The sequence below is a fragment of the Sarcophilus harrisii genome, chromosome 3 (assembly GCF_902635505.1).
Source record: "Sarcophilus harrisii chromosome 3, mSarHar1.11, whole genome shotgun sequence".
NCBI lineage: Eukaryota > Metazoa > Chordata > Mammalia > Dasyuromorphia > Dasyuridae > Sarcophilus > Sarcophilus harrisii.
Window position 1 is genome coordinate 336,673,243 of NC_045428.1, and position 25,388 is coordinate 336,698,630.

At 32.0% G+C, this 25,388-nt stretch overlaps 1 protein-coding gene across 6 annotated transcripts in view; it reads left to right on the forward strand.

Moving 5' to 3' along the window:
* The window catches only part of SLC35F5 (solute carrier family 35 member F5), a 48,830-nt gene that overhangs the window by 19,701 nt on the left and 3,741 nt on the right, over nucleotides 1-25,388 (forward strand). For 5 of the 6 annotated variants that reach the window (XM_031959983.1, XM_031959982.1, XM_031959986.1 and 2 more), the window contains 6 exons: nucleotides 38-119; nucleotides 4,233-4,320; nucleotides 6,908-6,972; nucleotides 8,204-8,308; nucleotides 15,064-15,223; nucleotides 20,914-21,004. In XM_031959983.1, coding sequence (XP_031815843.1) covers nucleotides 38-119; nucleotides 4,233-4,320; nucleotides 6,908-6,972; nucleotides 8,204-8,308; nucleotides 15,064-15,223; nucleotides 20,914-21,004 — 591 coding nt within the window. Of the gene's footprint in view, nucleotides 1-37; nucleotides 120-4,232; nucleotides 4,321-5,746; nucleotides 5,787-6,907; nucleotides 6,973-8,203; nucleotides 8,309-15,063; nucleotides 15,224-20,913; nucleotides 21,005-25,388 lie in introns of those variants that run through there. The other variant, XM_031959988.1, reaches the window with a different exon arrangement.

The following is a 25,388-nucleotide window of genomic DNA, read 5'->3' on the forward strand; positions in this document are numbered from 1 at the left end:
AAATTATTCATATGTGAAATCTTTTTCTGCTCTCTAGTGGTTTTTGGCAAATTTATCATATCAAGAAGCACTTTCAGACACACAAGTTGCTATAGTTAACATCTTGTCTTCAACTTCTGGTAAGATATATATTGCATAATGCAATTTGTAAATGACATAATTGTTAAGATTGAAATTTTTGTCATTCTCCAATAAATTAAGAAGCATTTATTTAGGTAATACCTAAAAGGTTAGAACCTTTCTCTTTTATATTAAATTATAATATTATTTCACTTGTAAAGATAATACTTAGACCTCCTGAATCTTGATAAATTTGTGTGCCTTTAACTGTTCTGGAGCATGTTATATTTTTATTATATATGGAACTATTTAGTATGTGAAAATAGCATAGGAAAGTGTCTTTATTTCACTTGTAAAGATAATACTTAGGCCTCCTGAATCTTGATAAATTTGTGTGCCTTTAACTGTTCTGCGGCATGTTATATTTTTATTATATATAGAACTATTTAATATGTGAAAATAGCATAGGAAAATGTCATTGACTGTGTTGACTAATAAATGATTTATTTTTTACTATTACATACAGATAAACAGAAATATAAACTATCATGCAGAAAGGAATAAATAATGACCTATATTATTAAGTGGTTCTTGAATAAACGATTATTAAGCTCTTTTTATCCTTCTGCCAATGTGCTAGGTACTGGGGATTAAAAAGACATGTGGCAGCTTATATTCAATTGGAAGGAAAAAAAGAAGGGAGAGAAGAAAGGAGGGACAGAGAGGGTGGATGTAGGAGAAGAATCTACACAGAAGAACATACAGAATAGATACAATGTAGATATAGAGTACCTTCCAGAGGAAAGGGAAGTATGGGCATTTTTTTAATGGAAAAGTATCAGTATGAGCTTGTTGTAAAAGGTGGAGCTTGATCCTTAAAGGAAGCAAGAGATCCTTTTTTTTTAGATGTAGGTAAGAAAGAAGTACATTAAAGATATGGAAGACAGCCTGTGCTAAGTTACTGAATTTAGGGTTGGAATGTGATTGAAGGGCAACAAGTAAAAGTCACAATTTTTAAATTGTAATTTGGAATGTGTGAAGAAGAGGGAGGAATGGGCACTAAGCATGGAGAAGTAGGCAGGAGCCAGATTTTTTTTTTTTTTTTGCTTAGGCAATTGGGGTTAAGTGACTTGCCCAGGGTCATTTAGCTAGGAAGTGTTAAGTGTCTGAGGCTGGATTTGAACTCAGGTCCTCCTGACTTCTGGGATAGTGCTCTATCCATTGCACCAACTAAGTGCCCCAGGAGCCAGATTTTAAAAGACATTAAATGTTAAATGTGATATATTATATTTGGTAAAGAGACATCCTTGGGGCTAGGAAGATCTGGGTTCAGTTATTGCCTTTTGATCTAGACAATTACTTCACTCCTCAATGCCTGAAAACTCTCCAAGATTATTAGTTTCAGAAAAATTGCTGTTCATTATTAGTAGAAAGAATTTCCTCAGTCAGGAGTCCCTTATACTAATTAAATTTACAGTTCCAATCATTGACCTCTATCTCCTATGCTTAAAAATCAAATGAAGACATTTGTGTTTTGATATACAATGTAAGAGGGAATTATAAGAGCTTCTTTAGTAGGGAAAGAGAATTGTGAGACCTGTATTGTGGGATAAAAGAGTACAAATAATCTATTTGTACTGTTAAAAGAACTCTATTAAATTATTAAATCTATTAAAAATAAAAGAAGTTGTTCCTATCTTAATATATAATATTTGTGCAACAATCAGGCAGTTAACACATTCAGAAACAACAAAAAAGGAAAGTGAGATGACAAACTCAGTTGCTTTCTCATATCTATAAATGCTTGAAAATGGCCTATGTACACGTTGAGGTGTAAACTTGTTCTAAATATACAAAAAGAACAATCAGGTTTTTATAGGCACTGCCTTACAGCATATTATATTCTTATATTTATACGCTGTACTGACATAGGTAAGGAATATAAGATTCTGCTGTATTTATTTATTTATTTAAGCATTTGACCAAGGAAGAATTTGTAGTTTTAAAGACTTTTTTCTCAAAAATTATTTTCCAGCTTTTATATTAAAATTATGTTAGGCAAGTCCCTGCCTTTTTCCTACCATCTTGGCTTTGCCCCTCCAAAACACATAGTTGTTTTACAGAGACAGATTTGACCATCAATATTAGGAAGACAAAGTTGATGAAAAAACATTCTGAGGGATGCTGTGCTTATTGAATGAGTCTATTTGTGTATGTATGCTTTGGACTGTTTCTGTAAGTGGACAGATGAGCTGAGCTCAGAAGTGAGGAGATTGAGTTACATTCTTCTTTAGAAATTGCGTAGTACTTTTAATACTTTGCTGCTCATTTTTTGAAAAATCCATTTATTATACTCTCATGTTATCATAGATATGAATCATAGAAACCACTGTCTCTAAAGAACCAAAATTACAAGTGACCCAAAGAATAATGGAAAAATACATGTTTGCTGTTAGACTATCTAGACAGATTATCTGTCTTAGATATTTGTTTTAGACAAGTTCTATATGTTCCTAAGGGGTAGCATCAGGGAAAATGAGAACTATTTCAAAGAAATATATTTAGAGGTACAGAATGATGTACTTATTAATGGAGTTTGCTAATACTGCAGTGGGCTGGTTGCTTTGCAAACCACTGAGTTCCCATTTCATTGACGACCTTTAAGTAGAGGATTACTAGTTGAGGATTTGTGTAATGGGTTCACTGTTCATTTAAAGATTGGTTTAACTCATGTCTGAAATGCCTTTCAATTCTCAGTGTGCTATTTTTTAATTCATTTAAGTTATTTTTTACAGTAGGCTAACTGATGTGAGGATCTGACCTAGGGTGATTACAATAGAAATGACGGGTTTCGACAGATGTTAGAGGTAAAAATCAGTGGATTTTGGTAGCTAATGAAGAGTGAAGAGGTAAAGATGATTCAAATATTTTGAGTATGGATGCCTGGGAAAATGGTAATTCCATTAATGGAAATAAAGATATTAGAAGAAAGGGCAGGTTTGAAGAGTAGGATAATTTCAGTTTGAGGTATTTGAATTTGAAGCACAAATAGGACACCCAAATAGAAACATTAAACAGGCATTTGGAAGTATTGAACTACTTTAGAGAGATATTTAGGGAATTAACTAGGTAGAGGTGAAAAATTGACTATGACTAATCAAGAGGGTATAGAGAGAAGAAAAAGCATGCAGAGGACAGAGACAATTAAATGGTGTGGTATGACTGGTGTTTTGAGACTTCAAATCATGTTGTAGACATTGCAGTGTCTGCCACACAATTTCTTAGAGCCTTTTTCCTTATTTGTAAAATTGAGTTGTGTTGTCTTCCTTTTAGAATTTTTATGAGGGAAATGCTTTGCATGTTTTCAAATGCTAAATGTATTAAATATGTTATGTACCATTTTTAAGAAAATGGTAGCAAGATGAAGATCCAGACAATAGTAAGAGGTGTTAGGTAGGACAGGAGGTATGGGAATGAAATACTATGAAAGTCAGAGGAGGAATAAGTATCAAGAATGAAAAATCTACTTAATAATATCCAAATCAGCAAACATTAATTTGCTTTCAGTCATATTCAAGGCATTATTAGGGGATACCAAGACAAATTAAAAAAAAAGTGACGATATCAAGGATGAGGACTTAACAAGGCATTGGATTTCGTGATATACACATATGCTTCTTTGTTGCATTTTTATAGTACATTTCCTAATACAATTGTTTTATCTTTTCAGATTTCCATTCTGGAGGGGTATTTTTTCCCAGGCTTCATGACAAAATATAATCACCTATAACTATAATCTGGCCTGTGATAATTTTTATTTTTAAAGCAGTCACCTCAAATCAGTAGATAAAACATATTTTTAATGTTTTCAAAATAGCTTTGTCACACATGCATGATTTATAAATCAAATATTGCTTTGAATCTATAATTTAGATGCATGATTTTTAAAAATGTATTGAACCATTTTTGAATTTATATTAAAAAAATGTCATTTAAAGGCATTTGTGATTAATAGAATTTGTTCCCTCCTAAATAGAGTATCATTTTTAAGCTAGTTTAAATATATAATATGAACTAGTTCTAAAGTTAGTAGAATAAAGTCTTATTCATGAAGATATTTGGCAGTGTACAGTCATGCCAATATTTTAATTCTTTATTTTAATCTTCCACAGGACTTTTTACTTTAATCTTAGCTGCAGTGTTTCCAAGTAACAGTGGAGACAGATTTACTCTTTCTAAACTGTTAGCTGTCATTTTATGGTAAGACTATCAAATGATAAATGCTTTGTTCTGGTAAAAATAATAGTTACTTCTTTTTTCCCGTTCCTGGGATGTAAGAGATGGATTGGGATATAGAGAAAGATGGTATAATATTGTATAAACAGGAATGGTATCCCATGTAGTCCAAATCAAAAGAAAATTATCAGTAGAGATTTGAAGGTGATGTGGTGTTCCTGGCTGCCCCTGGTTCTTAGGTTTCCTCTAGACCTCTTAGGAAGAATAATATTAGAAGGGAGTTAGAATTATTGGTTTTCAATTTCACAAATATTTTTAAAGCATCTCCTCTATGCAAGGAACTATAATGAGCTAAGAATACAGAGATGAAAGAAAAGAGTCTCATTCTTTAAGGAATTTTCAATCTAATGGAGGCAATCGGGGGAGGAGGGGGGTCTACAACTATAAATTTCCTTTTATGTGTTTGTGGCCATTAGTTGCTTAAAAATCTCCTTGATTAGTATGTATATAAAAATAATCTCTACATATAACTAAATTCACTTTTAATCCTAAATTTAAGCTAATATACTAAAGTAGAAAGTTTTTACACTAAAGGATATGTTAAAGTCATTCTGAAATGCTTAAATATTTTGAACAATTTAATGATTCCAGAAGTTTTGTGGCGATGAAGTTTGTTATGTATTTCTATACAAAAGAGGTGATGACACAAGGTGTAGAATAAGATAACATATGTTTTGGACATAGCCAGAATTTTTGGTTTTTGTTTGAAAATACATATTAATTATAAGGGCTTTGTTTTTATATTACCTAGGGGCAGAGCTTGGAATGGTAAGAAAGGATAGGATAGGAAAAAAGAATAAAGAAGGTCATTAAGATATCTTTTTTTTTTTTTTTAAATACAGAAAACAGAAAGTAAGGAGGGCCAGAAAGAAACACAGATAAGCATGACAGCTTTTTGAATACTGCAGGTTTAACTTGAATACTTCAAAAAAAAAAAACAAAAAAAAACAAGTTCTATATTATAGAGTCCTGCAGTTTGATATATAATCCTTTTTTCCCCCTTATACACTATAACATATTTATGAATATGTCCATTTTATTTTGTGTTAAGTTCAGAATTAAAAAGAGAAATCACCTCTTGGCATTTCTATTGCTATCCTGATTTTCTAATTCATGGGTTTATAACCATTCTTAATATATTTTTGAAATATAATGGCTGATGAATTTTTCAGTCTGAGAAATTCTCTAAGACCTACTAAGTGGCATAGGGATTGTGACCTGCTATAATGGAAAGAAATGTGACTACCTCAAAGAAAGAGTAAATTCTTAAAGTAAAGTTTAAGAATATTTCATTGTTCTACCTAAATAGATGCAACTTGAAAGAGGTTAATAAGACTTAGAATTGGAAGGGAACTTAGAGATCATCTAGTTCAACCCTTTTATTTTATAGATGAGGAAAACTGAGGACCAGAAATGTTAAGTGACTGGTCTAAAGTCACACAGCAAGCAAAGGTAGGATTTGAACCTAAGTCATCCTACAGTATTGTACTACAGAAGGTTGGGAATGGAAATGCTGGCCTTTGTCAAATCTTATATTGGTTCGGTCTATGATGTAGCCTCATTTTTCTACTCTGAAAAAGATAGAATTATACTTTTAACTTTTTCTGTAGCAGAATGTCACTATTTTTGTTTTGCATATAAATTGAGCATAGGGTTCAAGAGAGAAAGTAAATGTTGTTACCTTTATAGATTTGAAGTTTCTTCTTTACCATTTTAAAAATCTCTGAAACAATTGTGGCTGACATTTTAATATAATTCTCATATAGTAGCCAACAAGCATTTATTTTTATTATGTGCCAGGCAATGCTAAGTCCTCTAGATACAAAGAAAAATAGCAGTTTTTAACCTTAAGGAGTTACATTTTAAAGGAGTAGACAGCATGTACATAAGTTGTTTGCAAGGGCTAATGTTGAAGAATTGTCCATGTGTAAGTTTTGAAAAATAAAAAGCTTTAATAAAGGAAACAAAAAACAAAAAAACAAACAAAAAAAAAGTTGTGCAGATAATTATGGAGTGGATTGAAGTTAACCTTATAAGGGAAGGCTTTGGAAGCTGGGGAATTGGAAAAGGCCTTTTGTAGAAGATGGCATTGAGCTGAGTCAGAGGTTCTAAGAGCTAGATTGTAAGAGAGGAAAGAAAACATTGGAGTCAACTAGTGGAAAGCTGTTGAGATGGGAGATGGAGTGCCTCTTATCCCTGACTTCATTCAAGATACAGCTCAAACTCATAAACAGAAATATGTTTTAAGAAATTTGACCTGAATTTTAAAATTTTAGTAAGAGGTTTTTTTTCCCCCATTAGTCATAGAGCTCCTACTCTGTACCTTACTATTCATTATACTGTTTTGAAATTAACAAATATCAGGTAAAAAGGATAGTTTGATTATATAGATGCTTGTTGACGGTTTAATTCGCCAATAAACAACCTTTTTTTTTTTAAATTTTTAATTAATGTGAGGATTAGTGGCTATCAGTAGTTTAAAGATCTTCTACTCAGTCCTCTTCAAAATGAAAGTATTATCCTGATTAATAATGACCACTTTTTCCTGTAGCATTGGAGGTGTTGTGCTGGTAAACCTTTCAGGGTCTGAGAAATCTGCTGGAAAAGATACAATAGGTATGTATAAGTCTCTTGTGTTTAAGAAAACTTACCTTCTGTGTGTAGAGATATGATATATTTTTCATCTCTTTATAGCTAAATGATAAATAGTTGTTAAATAGTGACTAGATTTGTGCTTTCATTGGTAGCAGGAACTATCAGATGAGGAAACTTGCTCTAATAATGCTGGTAGGCATTTTTTCTACATTTAAAATTTTTGAATATTTTCTTGAGTATTGAAGTTATGTGACCTGATGAGGCTTATAATGCCAATATATGTGAAGGACTGAACTTGAACAGAATTTTTCCTGGCACTGAGAAAAGTTCTTTACACATTACACTATACTTTTTCTATTGTGTTGAATTAATCTTTGTATTTTGTAGGAGTACACATGTAGTATACTATGTGGGCTGTAAACACCTTTTTGAATTTAAGGCAGCAAGCCCAATAGAGTGGAGTGAGGGATGGATTTGAGATCAGAAAGCTTCAAATCCTGGCTATCCTGATAACTTTCTGTGGTACTGTGGGCTTCAGTTTCCTCATCTATTTTTTTAGTCCCCAAATTATATTCATATGCAAAATTGTATAAACAGATGTCTAAAGATATTTCAGATATTTGTCATTCAAATTTCACATTTATCATATACTTAGTTCTGAATGGATTTTATTGCTAATTGAAAGTCCTTCCCATAAAATCAAAAAGAAGAAATAAATTTAATACAATTTTTGATGTGCTAAACATGATAACAAAGCAAATAATCACAAAGCAATTAGATAATATTTGACTTGTTTAAAATTTAAATACTTTTGATGATTTATGTAAATTTCATAATCAGAGATACTCGAGCAGATGGTCCATTTACTGTGCAGTTCTTAAATGTTTTTTGCATAGCCAGTAGTATATGGTTTAGAGTGTATAAAACTGATAAGATACATGTTTTCTGTCTTCTAGGAGCTTTCTAGTAGAACATATCACACCTAAATGCATTATTTTGCTAGAGAACAATATAAGACAATGAATCTATAATTGTAGTAAATGATAAATTATATTAAAGACTATAGAAAAAATGAAGGTAAAAGATGTTAGTGTTGACTGGAGTAGTTGGAAAAGGCTCTGTGGAAGAGGAGGGATTTGGATACGTCCTTGATAGAAGGGTAGGGTTTGAATAGAGAAAAATGGAAATATAAAGATGTAACACAGGGAAATGGAAATAGCAAATGTACATTAAATTATTTTTATTTTTTCAGGTTCCATCTGGTCTCTTATTGGTGCCATGCTCTATGCTGTCTATATTGTTATGATTAAAAGAAAAGTAGACAGAGAAGATAAATTGGATATACCAATGTTCTTTGGTAAGACCTTTTTTCTCTAAATGACAAATTCACTTTCTCTGGGTAGTAATTGTTATTTTAATATTTAATTTTCTTTAATTTATTAAAGTTTCTAATTAGAATCATGACATTTTATCAAAATAAAGGACTTTAATAGTCAAACAGTTTACTCCCCATCCCTGCCATCCCCTTTTTGCCTTCATTTTGTCATTTGCACTATACGCTGCATTATGGTTAATTCTGCCCCTGGGAAAGGGAATTGGGAAAGACAATTAGAGAATTGCAGAATTTCAGTTAGAAAAAAAGGATGTCAGAAAATGGATTCATTTATTCAACACACTTGACCAACAAAATCCTTTGTAATTTATCCAAATATTCGTCATCCAGCTTTTACTTAAAGACCTCTAGTTCAGAGAGAACCTACTCCCTCCCAAGGAAGCTGTTTTTCTTATGGTCACTCTCATATGTTAGTTTCTCCTTACCAGAAATCTAAATCTTTCTCTTTAGAACACCTACCCATTGGTCATCATTTTACTCCATTGGACCCTAACAGAACAAATACAATTTCTTTCATGTGATAGACCTTAAATCTTTGAAACTGTCTATCACATATCCCTTTTCCACTAATTTTTAGTCTATCAGGTAGGCTTCAGCTGTTAAGAAATCTTTGATTATGTCCAAGGTGGATTTTTACCAGAATGTTTCAGCATTAGGAAAATAATAATTATATTTAAAACAACCATCTAAACCACATGATTCTCTCAAGAGATGCAGAAATAGTACAACAATGATTTATTTTTAAAAACCCTATAAACTGTGGTATTCATGCCATTGAAAAAACGCACTGGAAGCTTTCCTGGTAAATGAAGGAATTAAAATGAGAATGCTTTTTTTCTCTTCTATATTTGATTTACTTCTAGAAAATAATTTGTATAATACCATTCTTTAAAAGTCTGATAGAATTCTTCTACATATCTATCAGGACCAGGAGCTTATTTTTATTTATTTATTTATTTATTTTCCTGGATTTTATAGTTTCTTTGATGCTAGTTGTACTTCCTTTTCTGAGAATGCAAAAGTAATTCAATTAGTTTAGATATAAATATTTTTAAGATAATCCATAAGATTCTTCAATTCAATTAGTATATAATTGAAAATTTTCTTTTGCTTTTTCTGTTCATTTGCCATTCATTTATGATTTTGTTCATTTGATTTTCTTCCTTTTTTTTTTTTATCAAGTTGGCATATTAATTTTGTTAGTCTTTCCAAAGAATTTTAAGAATATACCTGCTCTCCCTTGCCATAGTAGATCTGAAAGTTTTGAATACTGCATATATTTTCAAATTTTATTGATGTATTTCACTGATTATTTTTTCCTCTTCTCCCTCTTAAATTTTTTAATTCTTTCCCATGTGAACAAATCTACAGGTGGGGAAAAGGAAAAGGTACATGGGGAAATTGTCAATATAAAAAATATGTATATACACACACTCACACACCATATAGAATTTATCCAAGGTTTCTGACAAAATTTCTCCTAATATTCTTAGAAGACAGAGAGATGTGAACCAGATGGTAACATAATTGGGTGAATTCAGAATCATTTGAATAGACATACCTAAAGAGTCAATAAAGGATTTCATGCCAATTGGATACAATCATGCACAATAGTTTTTAATTGTTCATCCTCATCTACCTGTTGGCCTTGTGCCAGTCTTTGAACTTCTATTTTCATTGTCATTAGCTTTCCTTTATACCTTCTGTGCACATTTTAAAGTTTTTCACATAAAGCTATCAATGTATTTTCTCTCAGAGAATAATATGGATAAAGTTGGAAATAAGAATTCTTTATTTTTCTGCCAAAAGAGAACTCCTTTAGTGAATCACATGACTTTACTTTTCTGCTGAGTAAAGTAAATTTCATGAAACAAATAATCTATTCTCATTTTTGCATTTGACAATTTGTATACCATAGAAAACATCGGAATGCATTCATTATGTGACAATATAGTACTAACATTTTCATTCTATGATTTTATTGCAATACTAAAAAGAAAAAGATCAATAGGGCATTTGGAATTGGTTTAGCCTGGCATTTCCTTATTAAGATTAAAATTGTCATAGTACACAGTTAGTTGGCACAATATATAGCATGTCAAGTCTAGAGTCAGGAAGATTTACCTTAATTCAAATATGGCCTCAGACACTTAATTGCTGTATGACCCTGAGGAAGTCACTTAACATTGTTTTCCTTTTTCATTTGTAAAATGAGTTGGAGAAAGAAGTGATACACATTTCAGTATCTTTGCCCGGAAAAACTTAGTGGTACCATAAAGAGTGAGACTCAACTGAAAATAATTGAACAACAAATGTAGTTTTCAGAATCCTCAAGCTCAACAACTCTTGGATTTGGAGTTTCTCAAATGTGATTCATTTTCTGTTACCTAACACCTGCTTAGGGCTAGGCTGCTGGGAATGAACAGACTACTGGGTTCTTTTGAAAAATAATCTGATAAAGGTTATTGTTTGTTCCTATGTCCACTATTTTCTTCAGTTAAGGAAACCATATGGTATTGTGGGGAAAGCCTTTGATATAATCAGAAAAGCCTAGATTCTCTTTAGCCCTTCTATCAGTTTGCTATATAATCTGGAACCACTCTCTTAACCTCTGCGCCTCAGTTTCTGAATCTGTGAAATGACAGGATTGATCTAATTTCTAAAGTTCCTTCCGATTTTAAAATCTGATTCTTAAGTATAGTAATGAAAATAATTTTAGGAGATGAACATTACCCAAACTGAACTTCAGCTAAATGATGTGTTATATATCCAAGTGTAATGTATGCAAGGAAAGTGTCATATCAGTGAACTTGTTTCTTTTTCTTAACATTTCAAAAAATAAATTATTCCTATTTCTACTTTTGTAAGTGTTAAGTAGTTTACTATATTACCTTCAAGCATGTCATGATGTGTCAGATGTAAATTGGTTTGAAATCTTAAATTTCCTTTCCTAGTTAATAGTTAGAAAAGATTTTTATTTTGAAGAAGTAGTGCTTCCTTCATCTCTTTCTCTAATACCTTATCATTCTTTAGTACTAGAATAGATTATTGCAAAGTTTCTTCAGGTCATTTTTATTTAGCATCTGTGACCCTGATGATATTTGATAGAACATGATATTTGTAAGAACAAGATATAATTGTCAAATATAATGCTATAGAGAGTACTGTAAAGCTGAAGAGAAGAGTAGTCACTGTACTGGAATTGTCAGTTTATATATTTATGGAAAAGGGGGAGATTGAACTGAATCTTGAAGAATCAAGAAAATCTGGCTAAGTCAATCATTTGATAGCAAGCATTTCTTAGATTTCTGCTATAAGCAAGGCATTCATTCTGTGTGTGTGTGTGTGTGTGTGTGTGTGTGTGTGTGTGTATTTGGGGAGAGAGAAAGTTGAAATCTGGAAAAGTTAATTAAAGAAGATGGCTCTTGTGTTTGACTTAGTGCCTGGTACATAATAGAAACTTAATAAAAATTTGTTGACAAAGTTTTTCAGTAAATTAGTGACTCCAAAAGATGGATGGAGGTGAAGATGGAGAATATTCCAGACATAGGAAGCTGCCATTGTAAAGGCACAAAAATTAAAAATGGAGTGTTGTGGGTAAAGAACAGCAAAGTGACCAGAAGCTGAACTGTAGTGGAGAATAATGTATAAGAATATTAGAAAATTAAGAGAAACTCTGATTGTGTAGAGCTTTAAATATGAGAGGATTTTATATTTGCTCCCAGAACCTATAGGGAGCCAGCGGTGTTTAACTGCATGTCTATATGGGGATGATGTGGTGAGACCTGTATATTTGGGAAATGTCTTTAGTGGTTTTAGTGGAGTGGAAAGAGACTTGAGTCAGGACAACTAGTTAGAAGGCTGTAGCAATAATCTGGGGGATCTATATTAGGGTGGTAGCTAAGTTAATGATGAATAGAGTATACAAAGATATTATAGAGATAGAAATAATAAAATTTGACAACCATTTGGATATGTGGTAAGAGCAAGATTGTGAATTTGGATGAATGAAAGAATTATAGTGCTCTCAGCAGTAAGAGGTTGGGGAAAATAATGATAAAACTATTTTGGACATGTTTGAATTTGAGTTCCTTGAAGGAGATTTGGTTTGAATTGTCTAGTCAGCAATTGATGATGCTTCTCTGGAGTGTAGGCATAGAAGAAAGAATTCACAAAGTTTACTATATTGGAGCTGAGGATTTAGGTAGAAGAAAAGTGGGAGTTAAGCTTGGAAAATTAGGAAACAGCTAGTTGAATGGAATTTATTGAATGACAGAATGAGTAGTTCAGATTTTCTCCTATAGGTATACTTTAGTACTTCAGTGGATAATCTCATTGATGTACTATAGTTATTTGTGCAAATCATAGTACATTCACATCTTTTCATCCTGTTTGATTCTTTGTCTTTTCCTATAAATCCTTCAAAAGCTATCTACTTTCAGGTCTTTTGTGTCTTCTAAAATCATGTGGATATCAGTAATAGACTTATGCTTTCCATCATTCATGATTGTTAAATAACTAGATAATGACATGTCATAAAACTTCATATGGTATACATTGCCATTTTTTAGTTCTATTTAGAAAATAGTCTCAAAGATTTTGTTTCTTTAAGACTATCTTCAGACTTTGTCATAGCCTTCCCTTATTGCTAGAAGAGCTAATTTAATTTTAAGTTGCATTTATTAAGGAAATTAGACATGATGTATAGAGAATAGACTCAATGGTCCCACTATATACTCTGTTGCAATCATGTGTTCATTTCCAAGTACTTCATTTTAGGAAGAACTTTGAGAATTAAAATAGACTTAGAGGATGACCAGAATCTTAAGGTGTTTTGGTGTCTTGACATACAGTATTGACAGAAAGTACTAGGCACACTTATTTCATAAGAGATGATAAATTAGTTGTAATCAAATATTTGAAAGACCGTGGAAGGGCATTAGACTTACTTTGTTTGAGCCCAAGGGCAAAAGAAATTATGGCTAGAAATAAACACATTTAGATTTGAAATAAAGAAAAAAAAACTTCATACAAGTGAAGTGGACTGCCTCCTAAAAGTAGTAGTTTCCTTTTTACAACTGGTCTTCAGGAAAGATTAGATGAGCAATTTTAGACAAAGTTATAGAGGGGATTTCTGTCCCTACCAATTGCTGAAATTCTTTTTTTGCTGTTCTTGTAGTAAGAGTAGTAATAAGTTTATTTTTAATTCACATTGCTTTATGAATCATTTTGGGAGAGAAATCAGAGCAAAAGGAAAAACCATGAAGAGATAAAACAAAAAAAAGAAGTGAACAAAGCATGTGTTGATTTACATTTTATTGGGATTGCTTTGGATCACAGAACCACTGAGAAGAACCAAGCCTTTCACAGTTGATCATTCCCTATTCTGTTATTGTGTATTGTTTCACTCAGATCAGTTCATATAAATCCAGGCCTTTTTAAAATCAGCTTGTTAATTTTTTTTATAGAACAATAATATTCCATTACCTTCATATACTACAGCTTGTTCAGCCATTTTTTCTTGTCATTTTAGCCAATCTGAGAAATGTGAGGTGGTACCACAGAGTAGTTTTAATTTGCATTTCTCTAGTCAGCAGTGATTTAGAGCATTTTTTTCATATAACTATAAATGGCTTTAATTTCATCATCTGAAAATTGTTCATATCCTTTGATGTCGTATTTATCAATTGGGGAATGACTTGTATTTTTATAAATTTGACACAGTTCTTTATATAATTTAGAAATGAGACCCTTGTCAAAAATACTCTCTATAAAGATTTTTCCCCCAGCTTTGTACTTCCCTTTTAATCTTGTTTCTGTTGGTTTTGTTTGTGCAAACCCTTTTTAATTTAATTGCTGAGATTCTTCCAAATCTGTGATTCTGTGAAACTCTCCCATGTTTTCCATGTTCTAGAATCTTAATCTCTGCTTATTGAGGTAGTTGGTGCCCAGAAATGACAGCAGCTATAATTTGTAATTTGTTTTTTATATCTCTTTCCTCCCTCCACTTGACCCTCCCTTTCCCCTCTCAGTAAAACATTGGCAATGCCTTGTGATGCTCAGGGATTCCCTGAAACATCTTCCTAAAATCTTAGTCAATGATATTGATTATGATAATGTAACAGACCATATTTTTTAAAAAAATACAGAGAATCCTATTTTATGTAATTACAAATATAAACTTACCACTGTCATTTTTGTGACATTAAAAATATGCTGGTTTTTATTTCAGTTGTTTGTATTTGGTTAGTTCTTGAAGGGCAAGGACCATGTGACTTTCCATGTACAATAAGTATTAATAAATATTTTGTTGAACTAATAAAATAAAAACTCTTAACTGTCCAATTTTTCAATCATAATTTGGTGTCTAAGAACTTTAATAGTTATATCATTCTGTACTAAGAAGTTCTCTATTGTTAGTAACTTTGTGTTCTACCCTATTTTAAAATCATTTAAAGTAGTTTATTTTACACAATTTTAGTAGTGGTCTTCAGCATCTGTGGTACTTTAAATTCAAGAGATCTCTTGTTCATCAGTTTTGAAATACAATTTTTGTCTTTTTAAAGTTATAAAACATTAGCCAGATGGCAGATCTTTTACCCACTAGGAAACAAACAGTTAAGATTCATGCCAGATTCAGGGAAGTTGTTTGACAATAAAAAGTTCTAAAAGTGAAGTAAATTTCAATGACTAATTCTGATTCTTTTATATGTGTTTAGGTTTTGTAGGTCTCTTTAATCTGCTGCTGTTATGGCCGGGGTTCTTTTTACTTCATTATACTGGATTTGAGGCCTTTGAATTTCCCAATAAATTAGTATTAATGTGCATTGTCATTAATGGCCTAATTGGAACAGTTCTCTCAGAGCTGCTGTGGTTATGGTATGTACTATTTATCTTTATATAGATATTAATATTTTTAAAGGATACCAACTACAGGCATTTCTTACCTAACTCTGTTCATTGAGCCCATAAAAACTTATGCTTCAAGTTTTGAGGGAAGAATTTTTAGGAGAGGGTAGCATTACTTGGATTAATTGGCTGGGCCGTTCTGGAAATGGAGAGTGGGATAATTAAGGCGCACAAGATTCTAGGACTGAATAGATTAAAGTCAGGGAACAAATAAAAGACTTTAATTTTCTGTACTTGTTGAAAATACTTTTCCCATGGGATTCTATAAAGTACTGATTTTTATATTAAACTTTGGGTTGACAGAAGCTTTAGTTGAAAGAATGGGGTCTCTCCTAAGCAGGGAGAGTATTAGAACTTGAGTGTGAATAGTCAAAGACATTTGAGACATGGATGTAGCATGGAGAGGAGTTTGGCTTTTGAATATAGCTGAATTGGAATGAGTGGAACTGGACCAAGTGGAACTGGGTCAGGAAGGTTAGGAGGAACTGAATGAGAGTTTTTTTAAGTCCAATTCTTCCTCTTATACCTCCCCTCTTCCCCCCTCCCTCTTTTAAAAAAATACAAATGAAGAAAATGAATTCTAGAGAGAGAGGAAGTGACATGGCCCTTAAGGCCACACAGTTTTGAGTGACAGAACTTCATTCACAATACTGTGGTGATTGACACCACATTAGATACCTGTGAAGGTGAAATGAGATTTGTGTGTGCAATTCATGCACGCGGGTGTGCGCGTGCACGTGCAAACACACACACACACACACGTTTTAATAATCATAAAATGCTAGATATTGACTAGTTTATTTAAAGTCAAGGATGTTTAGAATAGGGTTTCTCAATATTTTTGTTATGTATCCCTATGTCACTGTCATAAAGCTTATAGACCTCTTTTCAAATAATATTTTTAAGTGCATAAAATAAAATAGTATTACAAATGCCCATTTATGTTGAAATAAAGATGTAATTTTTTCCCATTCACGTTCATATACCCCAACCCTCCCTGAAGTCTATCCACAGGCCTGTTATGGAGGAGTCTGGATCTCAAGTTAAGAACTTGGATGAAGAAGGATGAAGCTTCAATTTGATCCCTTTTTTCATTTAGTGACCTAAAAAAAAAAACAAACCTACAAAATTGCATCTTTGCTGGTAGTTCATAATATCTCTTTTCTCTGAATACTTTAACTTCTTTGTTTTTACCTCTTTTATGGCATTTAATGCATTATCCTTTGGATATTTTTGTTATTTGTATATCATACATTTATTTTATGTCCTGACATTTTAAAAAAACTAGCATAATACCTTGATCTGTTCTGAACAAACACTTATTTCAAATTTTGTTGCACCTACTTTCTTTAAAGTGTGGAACAAATTCCCTACTTTAGATCTTGTGCTTTAGATAATTGTTTTAATTTTCTGTGGTCGAAAAAAACTTAAAAACTCCAAAAGATCTATCTGATGGCCCTTGGCGCCAATGCGTATTTGCTAAGCCGAGTGAGTGTGTGGGACCCTGAAAGAAAAGAGATAAGGGCAAGAGAGAGGGGATGCGCAAAATGGAGGCTTGATCAGATGGATTTGACTTGCCTCCATTTTGCGCATCCCCTCTCTCTTGCCCTTATCTCTTTTCTTTCAGGGTCCACACACACTGCCTCGTGGGCCGAGGCAAATAATGTAATGGGCTGAGGTTTGAGCTGATGCACTGAGGTCCCAAGTACATGAGGCTAGATAGTAATTGGGCTATACTCTATTAATATACATGATTGGATTAAGAATGGTCCCTGCCCACTCTCCTTGCAAGTCCTGATGTGTTGTATAGGAAATGACGATTTTGGTGGGTGGAGGCAGAGAGAGAGGGAGCAAGACAAGTGGGGAGAGATTGGGCTGAGTTCGAGACTCGAGTGCTGGTTGTGTGGCTGCTGGTCGAGCTAGCTTCTTGACTCAGCTGCACACATTGCTATCGCCGATTCTCTTCCACCTCCGATCCTTCTTCACTGAGAATAAAGACTGACGATTTTCCCCTAACCTGAATTCCTGTCTCGTGCTGATCTTAAAATATACGATCTTAACAGGGTTTCTCAATATTTTTGTTATGTATCCCTATGTCACTGTCATAAAGCTTATAGACCTCTTTTCAAATAATATTTTTAAATGCATAAAATAAAATAGTATTACAAATGCCCATTTATGTTGAAATAAAGATGTAATTTTTTCCCATTCAAGTTCATATACCCCAACTCTCCCTGAAGTCTATCCACAGGCCTGTTATGGAGGAGTCTGGATCTCAAGTTAAGAACTTGGATGAAGAAGGATGAAGCTTCAATTTGATCCCTTTTTTCATTTAGTGACCTAAAAAAAAAAACAAACCTACAAAATTGCATCTTTGCTGGTAGTTCATAATATCTCTTTTCTCTGAATACTTTAACTTCTTTGTTTTTACCTCTTTTATGGCATTTAATGCATTATCCTTTGGATATTTTTGTTATTTGTATATCATACATTTATTTTATGTCCTGACATTTTAAAAAAACTAGCATAATACCTTGATCTGTTCTGAACAAACACTTATTTCAAATTTTGTTGCACCTACTTTCTTTAAAGTGTGGAACAAATTCCCTACTTTAGATCTTGTGCTTTAGATAATTGTTTTAATTTTCTGTGGTCGAAAAAAACTTAAAAACTCCAAAAGATCTATCTGATGGCCAATCTTTTCATGGTAAACTTCTATAAATTTAAGACAAGATGGTCTATAGTCTATAAATACTTAGTTCCATGATTTTGAAGCTTTTCCAACTTGGTTGTCTTTAAGAACCCATTATCACTTTTATGCCATGATAAAGCTTAGAATGGAACTTTAATGAGGCCTCATATATTGAATTTCTTTTTCCTATTAGGTAGACAAAAATTACAAAATGAGAGTGGTTTTTTCCCCCAGAGTTAAGGTTTTTTTTATATTGACTTAAATGAAAGGAGGAAAAATTAGTTTTTTTTTTTCTGAGTTTAGTGACTTGTTCAGGGTCACATAGTTAGGAAATGTTAAATATCTGAGACCAGATGTGAACCCCAGGTCTTCTTGACTTCAGAACTGGTGCTCTATTCACTGTGCCCCCACCTAGTTCTCCCAAAAAAATTACTTTAAAAAGTAAGATGAGTCCACAGTAGCCCCAGTTAGCTAATAGGCATTTTTTTGCTGTTGAAGAAAAGCTGCAAACTACTTATCTTTTGTTCTCTTATCATGTCGTTTTTCTTGTTTCTATCTGAGTCTGTTGATTTTGGGCAAGTAAAAACCATTAATAATTAGCATAGTATTTTGGTCAAGATATATGGCTACTTTAAAATCTATATTGATTTTATTAATTTCAGTGTAGTTCTTCTATAACGTAATTCTTCAATTTAAATATCAGAGTCCTTATTTAAGAAATTTTGGCAGAAATAAATGTGCATTTAAGAAATGATTAAATTCCTTCTGCTTGTCAGACCAGATTGTTTCTTCTGCAGTTGCTTTTTAATTTAAGTTGTATTTTCATAATATTTTGTCACTTTGAAGGTTAATATGACCTTTGTCATATACTATGATTTTAAAAAAGGAAATGGTGCTTGCCAATACTTAAATTATTAATGTTCTGTGAGTTTGTTTGTAATTTAAACATTTGCATGTAATACACTTATGTTAGCTGAATTTGTATTCTTACTATGGCATACAAAATACAAATGAATGTGACTGATCATGCCAAATTCCTTAACCTCTCTGTGTTTCGGTTCTTTTGTTTAAAAATAGATTAATAACAGTTTATTTCTTTTTCTTTTTTTTTTTTAATTTGACAAACATTTATTAAACTCCTACTGCATTCCAGACTGTGCTAAATGCTACAAAGCTACAAAAACAAATGAAACTACCTTGATTTCAAGGAACTTGTTTTAGTTTATTTTTTTAATTAAAGTTTTTTCTTATAAAACACATGCATGGATAATTTTTCAACACTGACACTTGCAAAACTTTCAGTTCCAAATTTTTCCCTCTTTCTCCCTACCCCCTCTACTAGCAGGTACTACAATATATGTTAAATATGTTAAAACATATTTTAAATCCAATATATGTATACATATTTATACAGTTTATCTTTCTGTACAAGAAAAATTGGATCTAGAAAGAAAAAAAATCTGAGAAGGAAAACAAAATGCAAGCAAACATCAACAGAAAGCGTGAAAATGCTGTGTTGTAGTCTACACTCAGTTCTCCCAGGCCTCTTTCTGGGTGTATATGGCTTTCTTCATCACCAACAGTTTATTTCTTGAGTATGTTTTAACAGTAATGGACAGTATATAAGTTAAATGGATTGAAAAACTAAAACAGAGACTAAATCCAACATTGTATTAGATGTTCAGTTTACAGAGATCAAAGTATTATTTTTCATTAACTAAAATTTTTATTGCCTTGCTCCTTATTTGTGATCTCTGGAAAAAAAGTCTTCATGATTTTAAGTCACTTGTCTGTCAGTGGGTTTTTATTGGTAGCTGTGCAATTCTTTGCTAGATGTTATGACATGTTTTTTTAAAAAAAAGACATTTGATTAATTTACTTGAGGGAAATGAGAGAAAATAATTAAAAGAGCAATAAGAGACTATACATACAAGATCAGATTCTATAAGTTGTCTAACATATACCTTAAGTACAGTTAGGATTGATGAAATGAAAGGTGTCTAAGGAGCTTGTAGTTTTTATATGTATATACATACCTACATTTACATATATAGTTATAAAGCAATTGGCTTTTTCATTATTTAGTATTAATATTCCAGACTTGAACATTAAAAATGTTTTAGATTATGAAATGAGTAGAAGGAAGTGGGAAAGTACTGAATTTGTTCATCCTTTTTGTTATTTAAGATTAAAAAATAATGCAAAATTGGAATCATTTAGGAGAGTTCATTTCTTTGGGATAAGTCTATTCTTCTTTGTGACAGTGACTTGGGTTGGCCTGTAACAACTGATTGAATGTTTCCTAGGTTCTTTACCTTGTAATTTTGTTAGCTGTCACTTAAGTTACTTCTTGATTTCCCCTTTCTCCCCTTGGACAAGGAGAAAGGATGCTTGCTGTTTCATCTGGATCTTCTAGAGAGTAACTTCTTTCAGTCTACCTGGGGGCACCAGGGAGTTAAATGACTTAAAGCAGTCTCACAACTGTTATGAACTAGAGGAAGAACTTCAGCTTAGGTTTTCCTAACTCTGGGGATTTCACAAACAAACATTCTTGTGCCCTCTCCTCACCTGTATTGTCATAATTTGAATGATTAAATTTTAGTTTGTAATTTCATAGTATCAGAACTTTAGAAACACTCATGGTTAGCTTTAAATATATAAATTATTTCTTGATGGACTAAAACATACTATTTAGAGTTTAATTTTAGCTTGCCATAATGTTCTATAGTTATCTTAAATTTTTTTTTTAATGTTTTCAATTTTTATAGTAAGAATTTTATATGGGTTTGTAATTTCTAGTTTGCCATTGTTGTTTTAACAATTTAACATATGAAACAAAATATTAGATGTGAATTTTAGCTTGCTACCATCAATTTCCTTCCCTCAGTATTTAAAATTTATTTATTTTCTTTGATGTTTTCATTGTAGCTTTTATATGCAAAAAAATGTATATTTTAATCTGTTTTAGGGGCTGTTTTCTTACCTCATCCCTGATTGGTACACTTGCACTAAGCCTTACAATACCTCTGACCATAATAGCTGATATGTGCTTGCAAAAGGTAAACTTACTTTTATTGATTAAAGATGACATATTGTTAAAATGGACTTGATCAATAAAATGTGCCATGATTAGCAACTAGTGTGAAAGATCAGTAGTGAGCCTAACATTTTTCTTTTCCAAAAATTAGTTGATATTAAAGGAAATAGAAGAGTATTGCTTTTTCTTATTATGGAATTGAAAATGGCATTTTAGGTCACCTAGCTCATCTTCCTCATTTTACAGATGAGGAAACTTAGGTACATAGAAATTAAATGATGCCCAAAGTCATACGGACAGTGACTTTCAGTGCTGGATTTTTGAACCTACATCTACTGTTCTTTCTTGCTTATCATTCTCCAGGTGTGATTATAGATTATTGAAATTTAGTAACTTAATTAAAAAAAAATTTCAAGTCATAAAAAAATGAGTTTTCATTATTTTTATGAGTTTTCAATGAAGAATAAGTTAGTAGTAAAGATAACCTTAAGCACATCTATAAAATTATTTCAGAAATATGATCAAAAATATTATAAATTCTAAGTTGCAAAAACTATGAATACTTTATTTTCAGACAGCATAGAAATAATGGTAAGTAGCATTGTGCTCATTATAGGTGAAATTATTAAAAATGAAAGTTTATTTTATTAAGAATTTGTATTTTGTTTTGTGGAGTTCTAATCTTGTTTTTTTTTAATTTTACAAGGGCAGAAAAGCTGTATTTTATGCTTCTCTTCTTAGTATTATATCTTCTAGACTGAGAGTGAGAAGAATATCAGGCTTAAACATATGTTTAATGTTAGTATCTAAATTCACTGAAACAAGGGTATTTGTGTAGAAAAAAGAATACTTTGCTCTTCTACTCCTATTCCCAGTACTAATTTAAGCATTATGATTTTTTTTTTCTATAACTAGTTTTTACTATATTCTGTTCTAGAGTTACCTTCTAAAATTTATCACTTACTGGCCTTAAATAGTCTTGGTAGCTTAGTTTATAGAGTGTTGTGTTTGGAGGCAGAAAGACCTGACTTCATTTTCACCTGCTGATACTTCCTTAGCTGTGTGACCAAACTGCTAACTGCTAACGTCTTTTTTGTTTCAGTTCCTTATCTATAAAATGGGGATAATAGCACCTACTTCCCATGGTTGTTGTTAGGATCAAATGAGACAGTAAATGTAAAGTACTTAGTACAATATCTGGCACGTATATACTTGTTAATTGTTGCTGTGATGATGATAATGACGTTTGCTTCAAAAGCAAATGTTTATATGAACAAAAGAAATTTTACTCTTAATTCTACTATAATAGTAATAACAGTAGCATTATAATAAATCATTTTTATAATTCCTTACAGTTTTTAAGAGTATCTTTTTTTATGCTTCATGCCTCCTTGGTAATACCTAGTAGATAGAAAAAGTAATATATCCATTTGAAAAAATATCCAAAGTTACATAAAGTAGATTAGAATTAAGCCCAGAATCTCAGTTTTCAAAATTCTAAACTCTTTTACTTTTATCTTCTCTCCAAAATGAAACCTGTTTAAAATATGTAGTTAAATGTATAGGACTGCTTGCCATCTTGGGGAGAGGGTGGAGGGAGGGAGGGAGGGGAAAAATCGGAACAGAAGTGAGTGCAAAGGATAATGTTGTAAAAAATTACCCTGGCATGGGTTCTTTCAATAAAAAGTTATTTAATTAAAAAAAAAAATATGTAATTAAACAAAACAGATTCCTATATTTTGCAGAAAATTTCTCTAATAGAGTTCTCACTTCTAAGATACAAAGGGAAGTGATTCAAATTTATAAGAAAAAGACCTACTCTCCAATTAATAATCAAAGGATAGGAATAGCCTTCTTTCAGAGGAAGAATTTTTCCCCCCACTTATATGCTTCGCTTTTAAATTTGGCCATATTGATTTTGTTTGTGCTCAAACCTTTAAATTTTATATAGTTAAAAATTGTCCATTTTATCTTCTGTTAACCTATCTTGTGTAAGTAAGAACTCTTCCTTTATCCATAAATCTGATAATTAAATTTTCCTTAATACTCTTAATTTGTTTATGATATTACATTCTTAGGTCTGGATTATTAAGCTATTTGTCAAAAATTAACCTCCTTTTTAATATAACATTTAAATATCATTAACAAATATTAAGATTTAAAAATACTATGTCTTATCCTTATAAATACTTGGGACTTAGTCAACTTTTTCATCTACAAAATGGGCATAAGCAAATCACTCTGTGAACTTTGACTTTTTTTTTTCTTCATTTATTTATTCATTCATTCATCCACTTGTTTATTTAGCATATGTATAGGTAATTTTCCCAACATTGATCCTTGCAAAACAAACCTTTTGTTCCAAATTTTCTGCTTCTATCCCCCACCCTCTCTCCTAGTTGGCAGGTAGTCTAATACATGTTAAATATGTTGAAATGCATATTAAATCCAGTATGTGGATACATACTTATACAGTTATCTTGCTGCACAAGAGAAATCAGATTAAGAAGGAAGGAAAAGAAAAACAAATAAAAAAAATGAAAGAAAATAGCAGAGTGAGAATGCTAATGTTGTTGAACCTTGACTCTTTTTTTTTATTCTTTTTTTCCATTTGACCACTTTTTTTATATTATAGCTTTTTATTTACAAGTTATATGCATGGGTAATTTTACAGCATTGACAATTGCCAAACCTTTTGTTCCAGTTTTTCCCCTCCTTCCCTCCCTTCTCTCCCCCAGATGGCAGTTGACTAATACATGTTAAATTTGTTAAAGTATAAATTAAATACAATATAAATATACATGTCCAAACAGTTATTTTGCTGTACAAAAAGAATCAGACTCTGAAATAGTGTACAATTAGCCTGTGAAGGAAATCAAAAATGCAGGCGGACAAAATATAGGAATTGGGAATTCTATGTAATGGTTCTTAGTCATCTCCCAGAGTTCTTTCGCTGGGTGTAGCTGGTTCAGTTCATTACTGCTTCATTGGAACTGATTTGGTTCATCTCATTGCTGAAGATGGCCAGATCCATCAGAATTGATCATCATATAGAATTGTTGTTGAAGTATATAATTATCTACTGGTCCTGCTCATTTCACTCGGCATCAGTAAGTCTCTCCCGGCCTTTCTGAAATCATCCTGCTGTGAACCTTGACTCTTTATAAAAATATAAACTGTCATAACCACAATATGTGCCTAAACAACTGGGATATGTTTAAAATTGGAATTAAATGATTTTTAATCAATTTTCTGTTGAATTTGCTTTAAATACTAAGAGGAATGAGGTATCACTGGCTGTTTTTCATGACTTCAAGATAAGATTTTTGAAATGAAGTATTCTGTACTTTCCAGCAGAGGGAGCTTGACCTGTGAATGTCTTTAATTCTTAATTGTTTGCAGTCTTGAAGAGAGCAAGTAGAGCTTTTTCACTTTTTCATTTTATAGTTGAAATCTTTCTTTTCATAATAATTAAGCTTTAGTGTACTCTATATAAATTTCAAACATAAATTCTTACTGGATAACTATGGAAATTATGCTTCTTTCTGCCTTTTGCTCCTTTGCATCAAAACTGTGTCCTAAATTTGGTTGGGGAAAAAAATATGGGTTTAATGTGAATTTCTTGTTGCATTTTCTGCTGCTTAGGTGGCTAATTACACCTTGATATTTTACTTTATTTCCTTTTTTAATTGAAAAGTATTCCAAGAGATACTTAATTTAAGATATTTTAGGAGTCAGAAAAAGAACTAATGGTATCATAGCTGCCTTATGAAAAGAACAGTTAAGCTTGCTTGCTTTCTTTCTTCTTCTTCTTCTTCTTCTTCTTCTTCTTCTTCTTCTTCTTCTTCTTCTTCTTCTTCTTCTTCTTCTTCCTCTTCTTCCTCTTCTTCCTCTTCTTCCTCTTCTTCCTCTTCTTCCTCTTCTTCCTCTTCTTCTTCCTCTTCTTTTTTTGCTGAAGCAATTGGGTTAAGTGACTTGCCGGGATCACACAGCCAGGAAGTGTTAAGTATCTGGGACAGTCTTCCTGACTTCAAGGCTGGTGCTTGATCCACTGTGTCACCTAGCTGCCCCAAGAACAGTTAAGCTTTAAGAAAAAAAGTTTGATTTCCTTTCTTGCAGTGAATTTAAAATTGTTAACCTAATTAATTAAATTAAATTTTGATAGCTAACATTAAGACGTAACAACAGCTTGTGGCCAAAAATTGGTTCTTGGAGTTAGCCCATGAACAAGGAAGAATAACAATGAAAATAACCGGGAAGTTAGAAATGAAAGGCAATAGGGAATGAATATGTAGGTTGTTGTTAAGATCAAAGGTTACAGAAAGCTACTGGAAAAGTGTTACTTTTCTCTTGGGTACAATATGTCTTTTGACTCTACTGCTGATTGCTCCCTTTTTTTTTCAGTT